The sequence below is a fragment of the Dermacentor albipictus genome, chromosome 1 (genome assembly GCF_038994185.2).
Source record: "Dermacentor albipictus isolate Rhodes 1998 colony chromosome 1, USDA_Dalb.pri_finalv2, whole genome shotgun sequence".
Classification (NCBI taxonomy): Eukaryota; Metazoa; Arthropoda; class Arachnida; order Ixodida; family Ixodidae; genus Dermacentor; species Dermacentor albipictus.
In genome coordinates this window covers 412,395,918-412,415,534 of record NC_091821.1, presented here as the reverse complement: position 1 = coordinate 412,415,534, position 19,617 = coordinate 412,395,918, and the positions used below count along the sequence as shown (strand labels likewise).

Genomic DNA, 19,617 nt, shown 5'->3' with positions numbered 1-19,617 from the left:
CCAAATGGTTGAGCCTTTAAGCGCCGTTACTCAGATGGCAAAAGTGCATAACGAAATCGGCGTAAACTGGAAGGAAAGTGCAACACTGCGAGAACCATTCGCACGCCGTAACCGATGAGGAATTTGAACTAAAACGTTTGCAAATAATAAACGCACTAATGCATCTGCACCGCACGTATCTGCAAACACCAAGCAATAAACGTTCCGAAATACAATATGCACTGTAGAGCCACACAATCGCTAATATAGGCATTGTAATTTTACATCCCGTTGACTTATATGCAGGCATCTCACAGCAAATTCGTTCATTAAAGGCAAAAACAAAGCAAAATGCGGAAGAAAAATAACGTGTCAGCTTGTGTCCCCCTGGTGTGCGAGCTGATGCAGTCGCGTAATAACGACGCATCTGAATGCGATGGGGACGAGCACGATCTATTCACAAGCGAAGCGTATCTGCGCATTGCCGCGAAGGACCACATCGTCTGCTGCACGGCTACTGGAGGTGCAGCAGAAGAGTACAGCCTACTTCTACCGACGCAATGCTCCCACTCCACACGCATCCAGCCATGTGCTTGTTGGCACCAACGCATCTTTGTGTGAGACACACACGCACACACAGCACGCTCCATAGTGGCGCGCAGAGACGTCACGCCACTGCGCACGCGGGCGCCGTCTTAGAGCACTCGAACGCCTCGACAAACTCGGGCATGTTGAGCAGGGGCAGCTGACACGAGACCCGTGCGGGCACTGCAGGGGGACGCAGATTCACGGACGCCAGGTCAAAGCTGTGATGCTTATCCGGCACGTCATCCCTCTCTGGCTTATCCCGCCTGCACGACAGCAGGCAGAGGCGGCGAAAGAAGGTCCGCTGAGCGGCGCGCCAGTAGGTGTTCCAATTGGCCGCACGCCGCTCGGCCGCGTAGGAAGCGCTCAACGCCGCGTAGGCGGTGCGCGCCCCCTGCAGCCAGAAGTAGTATTCGGGCGCCTGGTTGTCCTGCGGCCGATCCAGGGAGATGTTCATCGCGCCTCGCAGAGAGTCCACGCACTGGTCGTATCGCATGAATGCCACCTGCATTCATACGCGAGCCCGATACCACACATGAGCTTTATACGTGTATGTGGGATGATGGGCGAAGTGCCTCGTTGCGCTGGCGGCATTGTATACCGTGGTTGAAAAATGGCTGTGGCTTAGCTAAAGTTAAGCCCAGGATGCGAAGCATACTAGCCTTTATTTTAGTTGTTGAACCACTGTTTAGCCTGGTGAACTGCTGTTGCTTGGCTATATTTGGTTCGGCTAGACGAAGAAACAACTCATGCGTTACTCTGCTTCGCCTTCAAGAGTGGAACGCGACAGCGTTCCCGTCGACCCGCCAAGGGGTGTAAGACAATGGGCTACGGCGCAGCGACTATGCGCCCTGCATTGGACGCGGTGAGCGTCGAGCAACGCAGCGTTCGGCGCGGCAATGAAATGTGCGCCTGAGCAAGCGACGCACGAGAACAGCTCGTTTCTAAGGCAACACCGCATTCACTAGAGGCGCTTTTGTACCGCTTTGAAGCATCGCACTCGTGGCTCAGTGGTAGCGTCTCCGCCTCACACTCCGGAGACCCTGTTTCGATTCCCACCCAGCCCATCTTCCAAGAGTTGAGCCAAAGCCACCTAGAAATTTCGTTGTCGCGCCGAACGCTGCGTTGCTCGACGCTCACCGCGTCCGAGGTACGTCGGACGTATGCGACTCCCAGAACATCTGTAAACCACACAATCATGCGTAACAGTTTAGCTGGAGGTGAAGGGTACCTCGACCACGGAACACGGTTCTCTAACCACCTAAGTGGCCTTGCTGCAGTGCCTCCATCCCCACCAGTGATCGAGATGCCACGCGACGAAGACGGAACCTGGACTGTACCAGTTTTAGTAACAGTTTCAGACTGTACCAGACTGTACCAGCTTCAGTACCAGTTTAAGCGGCGACTGGTTCCTGGTGACGCTAGCAACTGGTAAAGCCTCGCATTTTCGCAGGAAGTCTGGTGATTACGCGGACCAGTGGTTCACCTATTACAAACGAGTGAGCAACTACTACCATTGGGACGGAGTAAGTGAGCTCTGAAACGTTTACTTGTTCTTGACGGACGCGGCGCTCTTGTAGTTCGATAACAAGAAGGACACGCCTACAACATGGGATCGCTTCGTGTCTGAAATCAAAGAGTGTTTTGAGCTATCCCCTCGCGAAGAAGCAGGGAGAGCAGATGCTGCTTCAATGGGAGAAGCCATACTGAAGATCTGCAGAACGGTTAATCCTCGCATGTTAGAGGAGGTCAAAGTTGATCACTTGTGGAAGGGTATTGCCGAGGATACTTCCTCATCGGCGCCCCTGCAGCACTTTCGAGACCCTCAAGATGCGGCGCATCACACCGGAGTTCGGCCGGCCTGCAAATGTTACGACTGTTGCCAGCGAAGAGGACTGGTCATCATTCGATCTCACATCGCCTATTATTAGGCAGACCTCGAGGGAGGAGCTGAGGCGACACGCATAAATGACCAGCGACATGGGATTTAATGATACTGAGCAGCCTTACCGTCCCACGCTGGTTCCTATGTCCATCGCTACAACAGGCGTGAACACCTACAGCGCGAGGCCGTCATCAAGGATGCAACGTTAACTACCGCCAGGAGTCTAGCTATCGCAAACCTGCTGTACATCCGCATCGCTCGTCCACTGGATACCCCGAACTAAACGAGAGATATTACCGGCCCGAGCGTGCTAACATCTCTTTTGGTGGGTGCGAAGTTGGCCGCGAGCCTCCTGTTTGTTGCAGCTGCGGTGCCACCGGGCATATCGCTCGTTTCTGTCGCCAGCACCGCCAAACACCGAGGTTGTATGAACCATGACAGACGTCGTTTTCGCCCGAGAGTCCGAACTTCGGTCATCCCTGTTCTCAAGGCTCATTTGCGACGACCTTCGCTAACGGCGTTCCACGACAAATCACCGCGATTCTACGGTTTCCCACCGCAGCTTGACTCTACCATCTTAACGTCAGTGTCCCTCTCCCTCGCCGCGGCAACGTTCATTGTCGCCACCACGGCCGTAAAACTATCCACCACGACCTATGGAGGTGAAGTCGCTGATAACAATACGACGCAGACGTCTCTGCCGGGTACAATGCTGCGAAACAACGTGGAAGTGCTAATTGATGGCCTTGGTGAACACTAAGGCTGTGATATTGGTTATAAGCCTTTATTTCAAAAACCGATCAGACTATCATCAGATTGATTTATTGACTCTCATTGGCAACGACACAATTCAGCAGAATGCTTCGATGACTGTCTGGCTGCTATCGCTCCTAAATTTTCCGATGTTGCCGCTTTTCAGCAGGAACAGCGCAACAACGTGAGCTTGGAGTCTCTTTCGGACGCAGCCCACACTCCCAAAGCCGCTGGTCGGTTTTCTACCAGTGACATCCTGCTGTATAAACCATCTACTCGGCGAATGGAGCCAGCTTCCTCTTTGTTGTTCCGGAATATCTCCACTGTGATGTGCTACCTTCCATGCATGATGATCCGAGATTAGGCACTCTGAATTCGCCCACACGCTGCAGCGTATCCACGAGTGCTTTTACTGGCCACAGATGCGCCACACAACAAAGCAGTACGTACTATGGAATCGCAAAACCGGCCAAAGCAGCAGTACGGCAGCACTCATGAACCGGTTTCTTTCAAAAAAGGCGATTTAGTGTGGCGTTGGAACCCACAACGCAGGCGCGGCTCGTACGGCGTTTCTCTCGCGATACGTTGGGCCGTTCGCAGTTTTACACCATTTGGGTGACCTAACTTATGAGATCACACGTCTCTAGTGCACAGGTCTGTTGAACGCTATCATCCCATAACTGAACAATTACTCTCCCAGCGGCCTTTGTCTACGGAACGGTGATTGCAACGGCGATCTTGTTCAAGACTACATTGACCATGCGCTGCTATAGGTGCTGGGCGCCACAGACTGTGGTCCTCGCTACTAGGTTTCCTGTCTCGTTTAACCAAAAGAAGCTTTGTCGTGGCAGGGGAGCTGCACGTGATCACAGACGTTCTCACTAAAGGCACGTTGTTACCGTTAGGCGGCGCCAAAGGGCTCTGCAACACACCGTTATTGTACACGCGGCAAATTCGCAGCTGTCGTACCCCCCATTATAATCAAGCAAGAAAACAGCGGGATTCCCGTGCTCATGTCACCTTCTGTTCCAGCTTTACTCCATTCAGTGCCACGTTAATTTTTACTGCAACATACAGCACGACGCGGAGAGCTCACCTGTTCCTGACTCGTCCACAATAACGGCATCCTGCTTGGTACCGCAGCCCGAAGCAGCTCCCGTGCCATTAGCATGCCCAGAGTTCCGAGGGCGAACTCGAGCGGTACATCCTCCGGGTACAAGATGGGCTCACGCCGCACAGCCTCTGGAACCTTCAGCGAGTTGGAGAGCACGTCATACACCACACGGCTCTCGAAGAAGAGGAAGTCGTCGCTGCCGTACTCGTCTGTGCTGACCCGTAGCAGCGGCGGGTCTTCCAGGAAGCGCTTCTGGCGTGCTCTTCGAAGGTCCATAAAAAGGCCAGGAAATTCGCTTAGCGCCAACGACGTGCTCAGACCACTAACATCAGACCCCTCGTTCGCGGACCCGTTGGACACTGCCGCAGCGAAACTCCGCAGTGAGACGCCCCCTAGCGTGACCTTGGCGTTGCGTTTGATGAGGTCACCCATCCAGGGGGAGCCCTCGGCATCTTGAAGCACGGAGGAGAGCACGCGCTCGAAGACAGTCCGCGCCATGGTCTCGTGGGAGCGGACAAATTGTGACGCTACCACGTCCTTGGCGCCACTCAGTGCGCTCCAGGTAGCGCGCAAGCATATCCTAACAGCGCCGTCCGGACCTTCAGCGCTTCGGCGGCGCAGGTAGTCAAAGCGCATCGCCTCCATGAGCACCTGAACGTATACGTACACCACGCCTTTGTCCTTGCGGCTTCCGAAGTAGTCGAGCAGCTTCGTGATGGCGTCCACGTTGGCAATGATTACTCGAGAATGATTTTTCAGGTGGGAACTATTCGGCAGAGCCATGTTTATCGCCGCCCGCCACTGGCCACTGCTGATGCCTCTGTTCAGTGACTCGAAGACCGAGATGACGTAGCTCTGCTCGTTTATCGGTGCGACCATGAGAGGATGGACGTGAGCGTCCACATTCGTGATGTCGGAGGCGTCCAGAGAGTGACGTGGACCCCCCTTGGGCAGAATCTCGGAGGCGGCGCTCAGCAAGGTGCTGAGGTAGAGGTGTAGCTCGGCCGACGAGTTCTCGCAGCACTTTTGGGCGAGCGAGGTGCCGCAGCCAATCCTAAGCCTCACGGCTGTCTTCTCCATGCGCACGAGTCGGATATCCAACAGCGTGCGCACTCCAAGCGCCAACGAAAGGTCGACCACGCGTCCGATGACTTCGGGAAAGGTGGAGAGGGCGAGCACGTCGACGTATTGCTCGAAAGGCCGAAGCATGTCGGAAAGCTGCAGGTTTCGCGCGCCGATAAATTGGTTGCAGAACTGGTAGAACTGCGCCAGGCTAAACAGGCGGGGCGAAACCCTGTTCGGCTCGTCGACCTCATTCAGGCTGCTGTTTAGGTCTCGCAGCAGGTCGCGGGCCGCTTTCTCCACGTAGCCGGCGTCGTAGTGGCTGACCCAGCGGCGGCATACGTGGCCGTAGAAGTCGTGGCACGGGTCGATGGACACGTCGATGAGGCGCTCCAGGTCCCGTACGGCACGCTTGCAGCCCAGCGTAGAGCAGGCGTCTAGGTAGTGCGACGTCTCCTGGCGCAGCACGAAGAAGAGCAGCACGCCTCCGGCTGAGACGAGTACGCACAGGAAGCCGAGGACGAATAGCGCCACCACAGGGCGGTGGTGCTCGATGAGGGACGCAGTTATGTGGGAGATCTCGCGGATGGTGGTGGCTCCGACTACAAAGCATGCAAGGCGAGCGTCACCTGAGGAAGTACCTACACTGACAAAGGCTTATAATTTGACTAATATAACTCAATTCATGAGAAACGTCCAACTGCAACTTTGCAACGCCTGTAGCATTGTTCCCAAAGTACGCAGTCTATCTCTGTAAAGCTGCAGCTCTATTAACCGGATAGTATTTAGGAGCGCTTTTGAATCCTACGAATGGCGGTGACAAGAAAAAAACGCATCTTTTTATCAAGGTTAAGCCTCATGTAACTAAATTCCTATCATCAATAATCTCTCCCGCTTCCGCTACGAATATCGTCCTAATAGGGCTTTTAATTATTCAGGAGTCACTGCAGACTCTTGGCAATCTCACATTTTCTTTCATACTTGTTCCTAGCGCATCGCATTTCTTCCGCATGTTGCCGCATGAAACGTTGCCCGTTGGTATGCTGACACCTTCATGCCAACATGAACGAAATGTTATAGAGAGCAGTCTATTTGCGAACTGTTCAGTATACGAACTGCTCTGACTTAATGCGCGTCACCAGTTATTTGTCCGCGCTTGTGCTTGTGACGAGTTCTCGCCTCCCGCAAATCCTGCGCTCCTCTCTTAAGGCGTTTGCCAGAGCAGGTAAAGCATAGAAATGTATTGTTGCGTAAGTGTATGCCTAGTTACTCGTTGCCAACTAGCACACCGTCTCTAACATATGACCCTTTCTATCTCGGCCTTTAGCACGTGCACACTTTAGCGGACCACTTAATATTGCAATGACTCGGGTGATGCCATTTTAGAGGAAGCTTTAGCTCGAACGCAAATCCGACGCCGCCTATTCAAATATATGTATACATGTAAAACGCGAGAACGCTTTCCTGAGATAACCGGCCCTGGACCGATTTTAATGACATTTGTTGCACTTGAGAGAGAAAGTTATATTCTAGTGACTGTTGGAAGAGGAACGTCGATTTAGGGCCTGAATTTTATGAAAAGTATTTTGAAAAATTTGACAGTTCGAAAAAAGAAATAAACGCACAAAGTTTATAAATGACTAGCTCTGCATCAAAAACAGATATTGAGATTCTGTAAACGGTATGCATTAGATCATTCAAAGCGGACAAATTCGATAGGCCACGTGAATTTGTTACGCTGTGTACAAGGGTTCTGCAAACGCTGTATTTACACATTACTAATCTTTTTAAAAATTCATGTGTAACATATCAATTTTGTCCGCAATAGATGTAATATCAGATAAAATGCACAGAATTGTGAATTTTGCCTTGCTGAGTTAGAGTTGTAAACTTGATAATGTCGTTTTCTGAAAATTTCGATTTTGCCAATTTTTAATGAAATATTGACAATCTAAATAAAAAAATTGGATAGCGACAGTCACTAGACTAAGTTTTTTCTTTTAAATGTAAGAAACCTCGTCAAATTTGGTGCAATGGCGGCCGAGAAAAACGAATTCTCCTTTTATGTGTATTTAGATAGGAGCACCCGAGCTAAAGCTTTATCGTTATAGATTATCATGCGTTGCTAACACCTCTGAACACAACGTAGAAGACGTTCAGGCGGAACAATCGCAGGCCACTCATGCAAGACTAACCGCATCTGCTGCAACACCACCATCTATCGTAGTTTATGGTTTGCTGTTATCTATAGTGTCACAACGGACGATCATATAGTTTGCAATATATATGAGGCCTATACGCAAAGAACCATTAGTCCGTGACAGTTTCCCCAAAGTGAATGATGGTGACGACGAACGCTGGTTAGGATTAGTACACGTGCTACGCTCGAGAACTAGAACATGCAAGTTCGCGGACCTCAGCAGGACCCTAAACATACGGCTGCAGCCCGGGACCATTATTATCCTCACCATGGCTAAGCAGTCTCAATAAAACATGAGTGTGACGGCTGCAAGATCTGGTCGCTTCCATGCGTAAGATGCCCATGCGTTATTGCCAGTAAAGGTTCATTCACTAGGTGGGTTTGTTTATGTTTAACCTAAAGCCGGCTACGATTTGACGGCCGCTCATGTCTGTGCCCTCTGCATTCTTTCAATATTTGAGCAACAATTAAAATGGCAGTGTGTCACCATTCTACGTCACCAGTGAGGCTAAGAGAACGCAGTTTATTTTCCGTTGCACTTCAACAACATATAGTCTAGACTATATATTTCGTCAGAGGCGATTGGCTCTGCTGCCAACGAGCTGCTGTGCCATCATGGCCGCAGCGAACAGCGTATAAGGACACCAAGTCTAACGCTCTTTAGTGAATCTGTGCGCAATGCACCTTGCAACTTCACGCGTATGCATGCTGCTAATCTACAGGTTTATGTACGTGGTATGCCACTTAGTACTGGCTGGAGCGTTGCCACTAATCACAAGAAAACTCAGGAAAAGGGCCATTATAATGGACTCCTGTTTGTACCACGAGTATTAGCTATTTCCCGTGCGTGAGCTTTTGCCCGCGCCTTGAAACTGCCAGTAACTGTGAGAGTGAACATAATGCAAGCTACTGACAGAGTAGTAACACGTTAATACAGAACGAATCAGCACACCGGAGGACCCAAATCTAGCCTGCAGGTCTCATTTGTCGCACTAATGGACTCGTACAGCACTAACATACTGCGAAGCAGTGGCGTCATGAACCCTCTCCATTTCTCTATTATTGAGAAATTAAGCATGCATCATTAGATTCACAGCAAGCTGACTGGCAGCGCGGCATTAGTGTATGACAAAATTAAACGGCGACTGCGGTGCCCTGCGGTATGCGCGCAAATCACTTGATATTGGGAAACTGCACCCCACCGTAACACTGGGGCTCATTAGTTTCTTGCTGAAAAAAAAAAAAACTTTCCCTCTTCATATGTGCCTCCTGTTTCTTCAACGATTTTTGAAACCGAGACATCACTATAGCATTTCGCTATACTATACACACGTACGTATTCAATTTCTTGGAGGCACACTGAAACGGTAAACGATCAATGTCTCTTTCAAATTTGCTGCCACTACATGGAACAATGCGAAGGGAGTGTATGCGTACTCACATCGAACAGAAGACTTGCGTCCGGTCGTAGCGCTTTCAATATCATCCGAAGCCTGCGTAAGAAAATGTACACCGGTTTAGTTCTTGGCGTCGCCAGACGGGAATGTCAGTACATGAGGAGCACATTGAACAATGTGTACAACTTATGATATATTGCGAGCTCTTAGTCTTCATTGTGTTCACGTGTGAGAGCCTGAGTGTCATATACATAGTCGCGTCATGTATTTTCGGTAAAGGTCCACCAATCGTGAATCTGTTCGAGTGTTCTTTTCACGATCGCGTTATTTAGTACTCCTATTTACTGATGTGTACTATGATCACAAATTCAAAACGCGAATAATTCCGAAACTTGTTTCGTTTCCAGGCTCACCTGCAACTGTAACGGTGGTTCTATTCACTCTGGAACCTACTCTTGGGACTACTCTATGCTAAGAACCTGGCTATGGAGCGATCACACGTCGTAGTTTTTTGTAATTACGCGTAACAGAGGCTCTGAGCAGTTGTTTCTTGCTTGCGTTTCAATTTATACCTGGTGGTATGTCAACTCTTCCTGGGATGCATTTTGCTCCAATTTTATGCTACGTTCCCTACTTCTAAACAAAGTTCGGTCCATATCCGACTTTGTGTTATTCTACAGTTGAAGAAGACGCTTAATCTGATGACATGTGCGACGGCAAAGGCAGCCGACACAGCGGAGGCCGAAGAAATTGCCGTGGCGCTGGCGGCAGTAGAAGGATATAGGACAGGCAGGCCTCTAAACATCCTAACAGACTCGAAGGAAGCGTGCAGAAATTACACGCGGGGCAGGATTAGCAAAGCCGCCCTCAGAATTCTTGGCGGAGCCAACTTCGCCGAGAGGAACGTTACGCACAAATTAATTTGGATTCCGGCCCACGCAGGCATAGAGGGTAACGAAAGGGCAGACAGCCTAGCTCGAGAGACCACGTTCCGAGCAGAGCAGTCGCGCGCCCCGGAGTATCACCCACACGCTTGTGAGGGAGGATACACAGAAATCTTAAACTTATACAGAGGGACGAGAGCCAAATATCCCCCACCGCACAAAGCTCTAACGCAGGAGGAAGCAACGAGTTGGCGCAGATTGCAGACAAACTCCTTCCCAAATTTATACATCCTAAACAAAATGTACCCAACACAATATAGAGACACCTGCCCATGGTGCGGGGCCACACCCACACTATACCATGTCACATGGGAATGTAAACACAATAAATCATTCCACCAACACAATAACCCGAGTGCGGAGCATTGGGAGAGTCGGCTTACCAGCTGCGAGCTCACGGCCCAAAGGGCCTTAGTGCAGCACGCTAGTGAGGTAGCTAGGCTCAGTGGAGCCCTGGAATAGGGGCCCACCCTTGCTGGAAGAGGCTCCAAGTCGCCGGCGCCCAAGACGATCGAGACCTCGAGACGCTAAATCCTTGAAGGAACCAAAATAAAGTTTCTCTCTCTCTCTCTCTCTCTCTCTCTCTCTCTCCATGCGCTCTGTGTTTAGTTCAACGTATTTGTGTAGCTTTCCTCACGGTACACTCTCTTCCACACGCTTTAGCGGGACACGATAAACTATTGCTATAGAAGAATTATATAGTCAAGCTGTGAAAGAAATATTAAACATTTACGCTTATACAACGCATATGTTATGTCAAGCGAAGGTTTCGTGAAACAGTGAACTAAACAACAATAACAATAAAATGCGCTCAATCGTACTTTTGGACTCCTATGGAAGGTACAGTCGCGAACAGAATAAAATGGACCACGGCGAAGGCGGCCGGAGCGGCTGCGGGGGCGGCGCTGCTATCGCGTTTCGTGCGCTCCCGACGAGAGTACCCCGAGTGACGTCAAACTTCTCCTCCGCACCCTCGCTCTCGCGCTGGCGCTTGTCGCGCTTGATAAATTTCTAGTGCCACGTTCGGCTCCTCTGATGCTGACGGTCGGGACGAAGGGGCGCGTGAATCGCCAGTAGTTCAGCACTTAGCGCTGTCGCGCAGTAGCGGACGGCCGCAGCCCATCAAAGCGCCGCGCTGTGAAGGAACCAAACTCGATGTTTTTCTTTTGTCGGCGATTTACAGTCGCGGACGCAATGAAATGAGCCATGGCTTCGGGCGAAAAACGCGAACCAGTGCCAACAAGTGAAGGCGCCTGATACGTGTTGAGACGTCTGCTCTTGCATGCGCGTCCCTTTTAGTTCGCAGCCTCTCCAGACCTCTAACATCGACTTAGCGCTATTTAATCGTAGGGCGCAGCGCGAGGTGACGCGGCTAAAGCGCCGCAACGTCTGGTGCGCTGCCGGAATGTGTTGTCGGGGGTGCACTGTTCTCTGCGCCCAGCTCACGCTGTTGCTGACGTCTGCCACCATAAAGCCACAGTCCCTACACATTTTTTTCTGTCGCGTGACCACGATACCGCGTAGTCAAATGATAACTGCGGCGTCTCGTCCACTAGACTCCAAATTATCCGTGCGTGAAAGGTTGTTGGAATGACGGTGCGCGACCCACTCTTTATATTTGCCCATGCTATCTCGCACTGCTAGGGTTTATTCGCAGGAGATAATGCGACGAACTAAAAGGGACGCGCATGCAAGAGCAGACATCTCAACACGTATCAGGCGCCTTCACTTGTTGGCACTGGTTCGCGTTTTTCGCCCGAAGCCATGGCTCATTTCATTGCGTCCGCGACTGTAAATCGCCGACAAAAGAAAAACATCGAGTTTGGTTCCTTCACAGCGCGGCGCTTTGATGGGCTGCGGCCGTCCGCTACTGCGCGACAGCGCTAAGTGCTGAACTACTGGCGATTCACGCGCCCCTTCGTCCCGACCGTCAGCATCAGAGGAGCCGAACGTGGCACTAGAAATTTATCAAGCGCGACAAGCGCCAGCGCGAGAGCGAGGGTGCGGAGGAGAAGTTTGACGTCACTCGGGGTACTCTCGTCGGGAGCGCACGAAACGCGATAGCAGCGCCGCCCCCGCAGCCGCTCCGGCCGCCTTCGCCGTGGTCCATTTTATTCTGTCCGCGACTGTACATGCAAGGTTATCACTTTTAAGTTTTCCGAAATTATGTAAAAAGTTGCCTGCGGCAGATAGCATATGGCAGATATCATTGCCCACCGCTTCGAATATTCCAGTTTCAGGACAAGAATTATGTTATCTGCAACAGGCGATTTCTAAAAAAAATTCTAGAAATATTAGAAAAGATCCCCTCTATAATGTTCAGGTTAATGGCAACTAACAGGTCATAGCAATAATGTAATCCAATATTTATACAAAGTACTGTTCACCAGCTATGCAAAAATGCAAGCAGCTGTTCACGCGAAGGCACACCGCGAGACATCGGCGCCGTGATGCCGCGAGGTCAAAGAAAATGTTTGATTTCTTTCGAGGGACAAAATTGTGAAGGTAGGCGTGTGCAGAAAGCAGTGAGACGCGACAAACGGCGGCAAGGTTGACTATTCCATCGATTTGTCCCTGCGTCTGCGGCCTCATGAAAACTGACGCGCTCATGTACCCTATGGCGCACACGTGCCATGAAAAATGACTAAACAGTGTATTGCCTCAAAGGGCTGTTTGTAGGTGGCACGACAGGCGTTTGCGTGAAAGAGGTGGTGTGTAAAACATGGATGGCGGGTTTCCGGATCTGCGATTGCTTCCGGCACAAACAATCCGCAGAATCATTACCTTCGAGATCGGCTCCTGTTACTCCGAGAAAGCGGTCACCGGGCGCTGGATTCGAATAACGGCTACGTCGCACCGTAATGGGTGGAGCATTGGACTGTTTTTCTCAGAGCCCGAGCTTTCATTCTACCATCGCACACCTAACACGCCTTTCTTTGTGTGACATATTCAGCTTAACGCCAGCAGTAGCAGCCCGGTGAGGTCAGCAAAGTCCGCAAGTGTTCACAAAACGATTCGCGTTAAATATATGCTTTCTGCGTCTCGCACTCGGACCAGGAGCATAGTGCGAGCCTCACCGCAGGCGATTCCAATGCCAACGCCCCTGCGTCGACGGACACACCATATTTGAGGCCCGCGCCCGTGGGCAACCCGGTTGAAGCTGTTGTCTTGAGCATCGGCCGCCGCAGCGAAGCGGTGGCGATGACTGGGACGTTGGGTGGAGCGCCGGACCCGGCTTCCTTCTTGTCCTCGCCAGACGTCTCAGCCTTGATCAGCGGTGGAGACTTGGGAGGTGGCGTCGAGGCAGCGATGCCTTCTTCAATCGCTACATGCGGGCCGGTTAGCGGCCGGTGAGCCGCCGGGGACGCCGGACGATAGGATTTGGCGTGCGCTTTGCGGGAGCGAATGGCGCTGTTTCTCGCTTCGTCCAACTTGATGGGGGACTTCTTGGCGCTTTTCGAGGGCTTGGCATCACCGGGCTTGGCGCCGTCGCTGGTTTCTGCCACCGGTGCAGCGTCGGGTGCGTGAGCACCTCCTGGTATAGGGTAATACGGCATAGATGTAGCAATAGTAATGCGTTAGTATTTAAGATTGGCGTCTTGGAAGCAAACACTGCTAATGACGACGCAAGAACAAGCAAAAATTACGGCTCTCCCGTAATCGGGGCTAGATGCAAGCACGAAATTACTACCGTCAAAGCAGATTGGCGGGTGATGATAGTAGCCACAATCTTAAAATGGGTATAGTGCAACGGCACAACCCACAGCACACCACACCGCTGCACACGAGCCTGTTTTAAACTGGCCCTCATGGCAATTGTCTCGGCCAAACAGCCATTTGTCGCGCTCCGGACGCTGCCGGCTTCGTCACGTAGCGCGGCGCCACCCTTCGAGCGAGCGCAAAACCCGCGCCGCAGAACTCACGGATCGCTGGCGTTGAAAAGAGCACAGCCAGCTCTGTCTCAGCGCCAAAAGATGACAGTCAAGTGTAATGTGACCTGTCTCTGCCATTTGAACGTCGCTATTGGAAATTACAAATAAAACTTCATCGTTTACATGTTACAGTTTGAGGGATATTGTGAACAAGTATTGCGGAAAACTCGGGGATATTTTTTGTAACTTGCTTGCGCAGTAACTAGCGTCTCTAAGGTGGTCCTCTACAAAAGGTTGCGGGCCAGAGACCGCACTTTCTTAATTTTTGACCGGTGGTCCGGGTGATCTCGTTTTGTCCTCGTTACGATGCCCGGGTGTTCTCGTCTGAGTGCCCGGCTAACAGCTCTGCCTTCTAGATCAAGGTCACTTCAAGGTCACCGACAACGGGAGCTAAAAGTATTTCATGCTTAACACAGTGCGTTGTCTACTTGTTCTTGTCCCATTTTAAGCATTGTTTGATGCCAAAACACTTACGAATTAGCCCATGCACATATAGTCGCGTGTTTCAGCTTGGTGTCATGTAGTAGAGCTGCGAATGTTTTGTTCGAGGGCAAAAGAAGCGGACACAGTTGGCACTAAATGACAAGTTGCGAGTTAGCGCCAAGTGTATGCAGTGTCTGCTTCGCTTGTCTTTTACGGCAACAAGCTGCGGTTTCCGCTCTGCTAAACACATTTCTTATCTTGATAACTCGGAGCTCTAAGTAAATGCGAGAGAACGTACTCGCCAATGCTATGGAAACTATATGCGGCGATATATATTACGAAAAGTGATACTGCGCCGCTATTTTAAGTATGTACTAGCCAGATAGACGAACGCAAAGGGTACACGATGTTCTAACAACATCACAGGCTGACATTGTTCTAACACACCTGTTTTACGTGAGCGCGTAGCAAAGCATCGGCATGCAAGTAAATATAACCAATTCAAAGAATCTTAAACATCCCTATTTTTATGTTAACATCTTTTGGTGCCATATCTGCCCAGTAGTTCCTTTCGGGACGAAATCCTGGCACTGAAGCCGACGTCGTGACAGGAAAGCAATATTCGATTTTATTGATTTAAGCGGCGGACGTTGGGGAGACGCGCCCGTTGTACTAAAAGGATTTGACCTGGTGAAAGTACGAGCGAGAGAGAGAAGGAGTGGTGAAAGTACGAGCAAGCTCGTGACTGGATTGGTTTGGGTCAGGCAGTACAGTATGACTTCTATACGTAGCGCAGCATAAAGAAGGACAGAAAAGTTGCCGACGACCGATTGCGTCGCTCATTGTTTACAAAGAAAACGTGTGCACCGGAACGCGTGGCTCGCGTGGAGCGTGTTGTCTTGCGGCGGCGGCGCGAGCAAGGCAGCGCATGCGCAGTGGGTCCGAAGCCCACGCTAGCGTTTCGTTTCCATAGACGGTATCAATGGACGCGCTTGCCGCATGCCTGGACGCCGTCACGGAGAACGACTCGTGCGAGACTCCGCGTTCCTCCTCGCTCTTTCGCCATACTCTCCTCCTCCGCTTTCCTCCTCGCGCTCTCTTCGTTCTCCCAGTATTTCTCCCTTCGCTGCGCTCCTTTTTCGCTCTTTCATCCTTAGCTGTGCTCGTTCGGTTACGCCAAGGACGCCGAGGGACGCCGATGCTCAACGAAGGAACGGGCGCTTAAGAGCTGCGTGCTAAAAAAAGCCATCAAGGCACTTATCGTCGCGAATCTGGCTCATCGCCTCTTTTTTTGACCTGGCTTATCGCGCGCTACGATATGAAATCATGCGAGGACGCATTATGACAGCGAAAGCATAAATCAACTTAAAGGAAATACTAAACAATTCTATCCGAACTAATTTTCTTTCATTTTGCAGAAATCAAAACAAAAATAATAAATAATAAATTATGGGGTTTTACGTGCCAAAACCACTTTCTGATTATGAGGCACGCCGTAGTGGGGGACTCCGGAAATTTCGACCACCTGGGGTTCTTTAACGTGCCCCTAAATATAAGTACACGGGTGTTTTCGCATTTCGCCCCCATCGAAATGCGGCCGCCGTGGCCGGGATGCGATCCCGCGACCTTGTGCTCAGCAGCCTAACACCATAGCCACAGAGCAACCACGGCGGGTTTTGCGGAAATCAGTAAGTTGTGAAACTTGTAATTTCTTCAATTTCGTTCAGACACCCCAGCGCAGATTCGTCAGTGGCACGTCACGGATTTCAATACGTACCTAGTTTTCGGTGCTTTTGGTGCAAGAGAAGTGTTCGAAACTTGCTCAGGTTGACACTTCAGTTTGTACAAAATGATGTGTGAGTCATTCTTTCTTAAGCAATAAAGTAGATACAAATCATCACCCTCCTCATCGTCATGGTGTTTTATGTCCACTGCAAGACGAATGCCTCTCTTATCGATATCTAATTACCCTTGTCTAAGCTCCAGCGGGCACACTACTATGCTGTACGCTTGCTAATTTTATCATACCAGCTATACTTCTCTGCCCTCCTCGGCTGCGCTTTCCTTCCCTCGGCACACATTCGGCAGCTCCAATAGAGCATCTATTATATGTCCTAAGAATTACATGGCCTGCCCAATTCTGATTCTTTTTAATCTGAACTTTAAAATAGCAGCCCCTGCCACCCTATTCTTTCCAATTAAAAACGCTGTCTTACGGCCTCTTAATGTTACGTCTATAATCTTTTGTTCCGTCGCTTATAGCACGGTCCTTAGCTTCAGAACCTAACTTCCCGCTTAAACCTCCAAAGTTTCTGCCTCATTTGGTAAGGATAGCCGTAAAGCTGCTGGTCATGGTTTGGTCATGCCGGTCATGGTCATGATTTGGTTTGCTGCCAGACGGCAGCAAAGTACTCGTAAAAAATAGCCACGGTACTTTCGGAAGCAAAGTTATTTAGCTGGTTCTGCTTCTCAAAGGCGGCATACATACATACATACATACATACATACATACATACATACATACATACATACATACATACATACATACATACATACATACATACATACACACACACACACGCACACACACCATCATCATCATCATCATCAACCTGGTTAAGCCCACTGCAGGGCAAAGGCCTCTCCCATACTTCAACTACCCCTGTCATGTACAAATTGCGGTTATGTCGTCCCTGCAAACTTCTTAATTTCATCTGCCCACCTAACTTTCTGCCGCCCCCTGCTACGCTTCCCTTCCATTGGAAACCAGTGGCCTTAATCAAGTAACCCTTAATGAGCATCGGTTATCTTCCCTCCTCATTACATGTCCTGCCCATGCCCCATTTCTTTTTCTTGATTTCAACTAAGATGTCATTAACTCGCGTTTGTTCCCTCACCCAATCTGCTCTTTTCTTATCCCTTAAGATTACACGCATCATTCTTTAAATAGCTCGTTGCGTCGTCCTCAATTTAAGTACAACCCTTTTCGTAAGCCTCCAGGTTTCTGCCCCGTACGTGAGTACTGGTAATAGATACATACATACATACATACATACATACATACATACATACATACATACATACATACATACGTACATACATACATACATGCATACATACATACATACATACATACATACATACATACATACATACGTACATACATACATACATACATACATACATACATACATACATACATACATACATACATACATACATACATACATACATACATACATACATACATACATACATACATACATGCAATAACGTCATGGTTCTGTAGCACGTGCTTCCGGTGTGTGTGGCTTGGGTGGGGCTTCCAGAACGCTATACTGACTTATCGACACGGTAGTATAACCAACAGCGTTTTGGAAATAAAAGCACTGCCCTTCGCATCAGCGAAACGTTAATGTGTGAGGAATTCGTCAGGGCACCGTATTGGTTAGACCACTTTTCATATGCCAATGTACATTTGCATAGAGTGGTTCAGCCATAAATGCGTGATACCTCACCACGACACCTTATACATTAAGCTCTATGCACACGAAACGCCTCTCCTGGGGCCGTGTGTAGTAGCCCTACAGTGAGATACGCGCTTTAGAATAACGCCATCTCGCACAGTGTGAGAAAACATCGCACTAGGATATGAGCGAAAGTAAGAGAAACATCGAAGAAACTGCAAAGAGTTTTTGGACAATTCTAACAAGAGGAGTTTCCCGAAGCCATAGGTCTAATGGGAAGTTCATTCAGAATTTGTTCGATACGTTCAAGTGCAGCAGTAGATTTCAGCGAACGCTCAGGCCTGTACTAAGTACAGGCGCGCCTACACTGCGTCGTAGGTGCCAAGCAAATGAACTTTGTGTATTAAGCGTGGTGGAGCTGCTACAGGCGACGCCTGTCCCCAACTTTTACATTCATTGAAAGCGGTTGGTTATACTGATAATAGCCAAAATGGTACCAGTAGGAGGTAAGATAGATCGTGCTGTAAATGCAAAGCCAATATACAAGATATTTTTTAGACTTATTTACCTGAATAACCTATAGACCAATAGAAAAATATGAACTATGCTAAATTATTTTAATATTGTAAGGATTCCAAGATCTGCCCAGTTTGGAGTTATTTGTTCCCAAATAACCACGTCGGTGCCTTACCTAGTTTTTTCTCTTTTTTTTTTGTTCAGTAGTGCTTAAGAAAGTGTGCGGAACAATAACACAGCAGATGCCAATCGGAATTTCGCGGCAAATTTCGACTTACTGAAACTGTTTTGGCTGCCGTTCGGCTTTCGTTCCGTGGTTACACACATCAGTCGAAATTGTTAATTAGAAAATTATATTTGCGAGATTAGGCTAAGTGAATAATTTATCAACTAATACAATATACATTGGCCAAAAAATTTTACCATCAACACTTCTTTTATCGTGGGACCTATCGTCCCAAAGTAACTATATTGGACTATGAGAAGTGTCGCACAGTGAAGGGCTCCAGAATCATTTCTACCGCCAGGGGATCTCAATGTGTACTTAAGACCAAGTACACGAATGCTTTGGCATGCTCGTGTGCTTAGCATTTGTTGGTACAGACTACCCTGACGCCTTTCAGGCGCCTCGTAGATCTTACCGTCCACTATGGCAGGGCTCGTAGCGGGACTGGAGGAGGGCGATTCTGTGTGTGGCTGGTGCGGACGGGGCGACTGCGATTGCGACCGACGAGCAGCGGCAGGCCTAAGCCGTGGCGGCGATGACGCAGACTCGTTGTCTTTTGGTGCCGTGGGCCTAACAGCCACTTTGGAGGGAGACGTTGCTGTGGGCTTGGCCGGCCCGGCCGCCAGCTTGCCCGGGAACCCGCGGGGACCTGGCTCCATGAGCGCCAACGCGGCTTGTAAGCGCCCGCCCGCCGTGGACCAATGTCCCTGGAAGCTAGCAGTCCGCTGGGACGCTTCTATGAAGGTCGCTGCGCTGGACGCTGCTGAGAACGAACCGTTCGACGGTGGAGCTCGTGACACCAGACGGAGTGCGGCGCGTAGATGCAGATGAGATCCTTGGGATATGGAGCACGCAGCACGTGAAGGGTGCGCTTGCAGCTTCTTCGTCTTCTTCTTCTTCTTCTTCTTCTTCTGCTTCTTCTTCTTCTACAACTACTTTTCTGCTTCTCATTGACTGGCCTTTCTGCTTCGTGCTGTTGATCGTCTTCAGCAAAAAATTATACCAAAACTCATCTGACGATGATTGTCGACGATAATACGATTAGCATTTAAGCAATGCAGTGAGACACCGTTTGCTGAAGACCTTTTTTTCCATCTAGAGTGGCCGATTCAAGACTTACATTTATTCGGATAT

General features: G+C 49.8%; 1 protein-coding gene across 1 annotated transcript; it reads right to left on the bottom strand.

Annotated features, from left to right (window-relative positions):
- Nucleotides 1–236: 236 nt before the first annotated feature.
- LOC139046658 (uncharacterized) lies at nucleotides 237–19,363 on the bottom strand. Its single transcript, XM_065445686.2, has 5 exons — nucleotides 18,899–19,363; nucleotides 12,997–13,454; nucleotides 9,020–9,071; nucleotides 4,299–5,980; nucleotides 237–1,069 (listed from the first exon to the last, which is right to left on the bottom strand). The coding sequence occupies exons 1-5, from the start codon at nucleotides 19,140–19,142 to the stop codon at nucleotides 647–649; spliced, it is 2,859 nt and encodes a 952-aa protein (XP_065301758.2). The 5' UTR covers nucleotides 19,143–19,363; the 3' UTR covers nucleotides 237–646.
- Nucleotides 19,364–19,617: the final 254 nt, after the last annotated feature.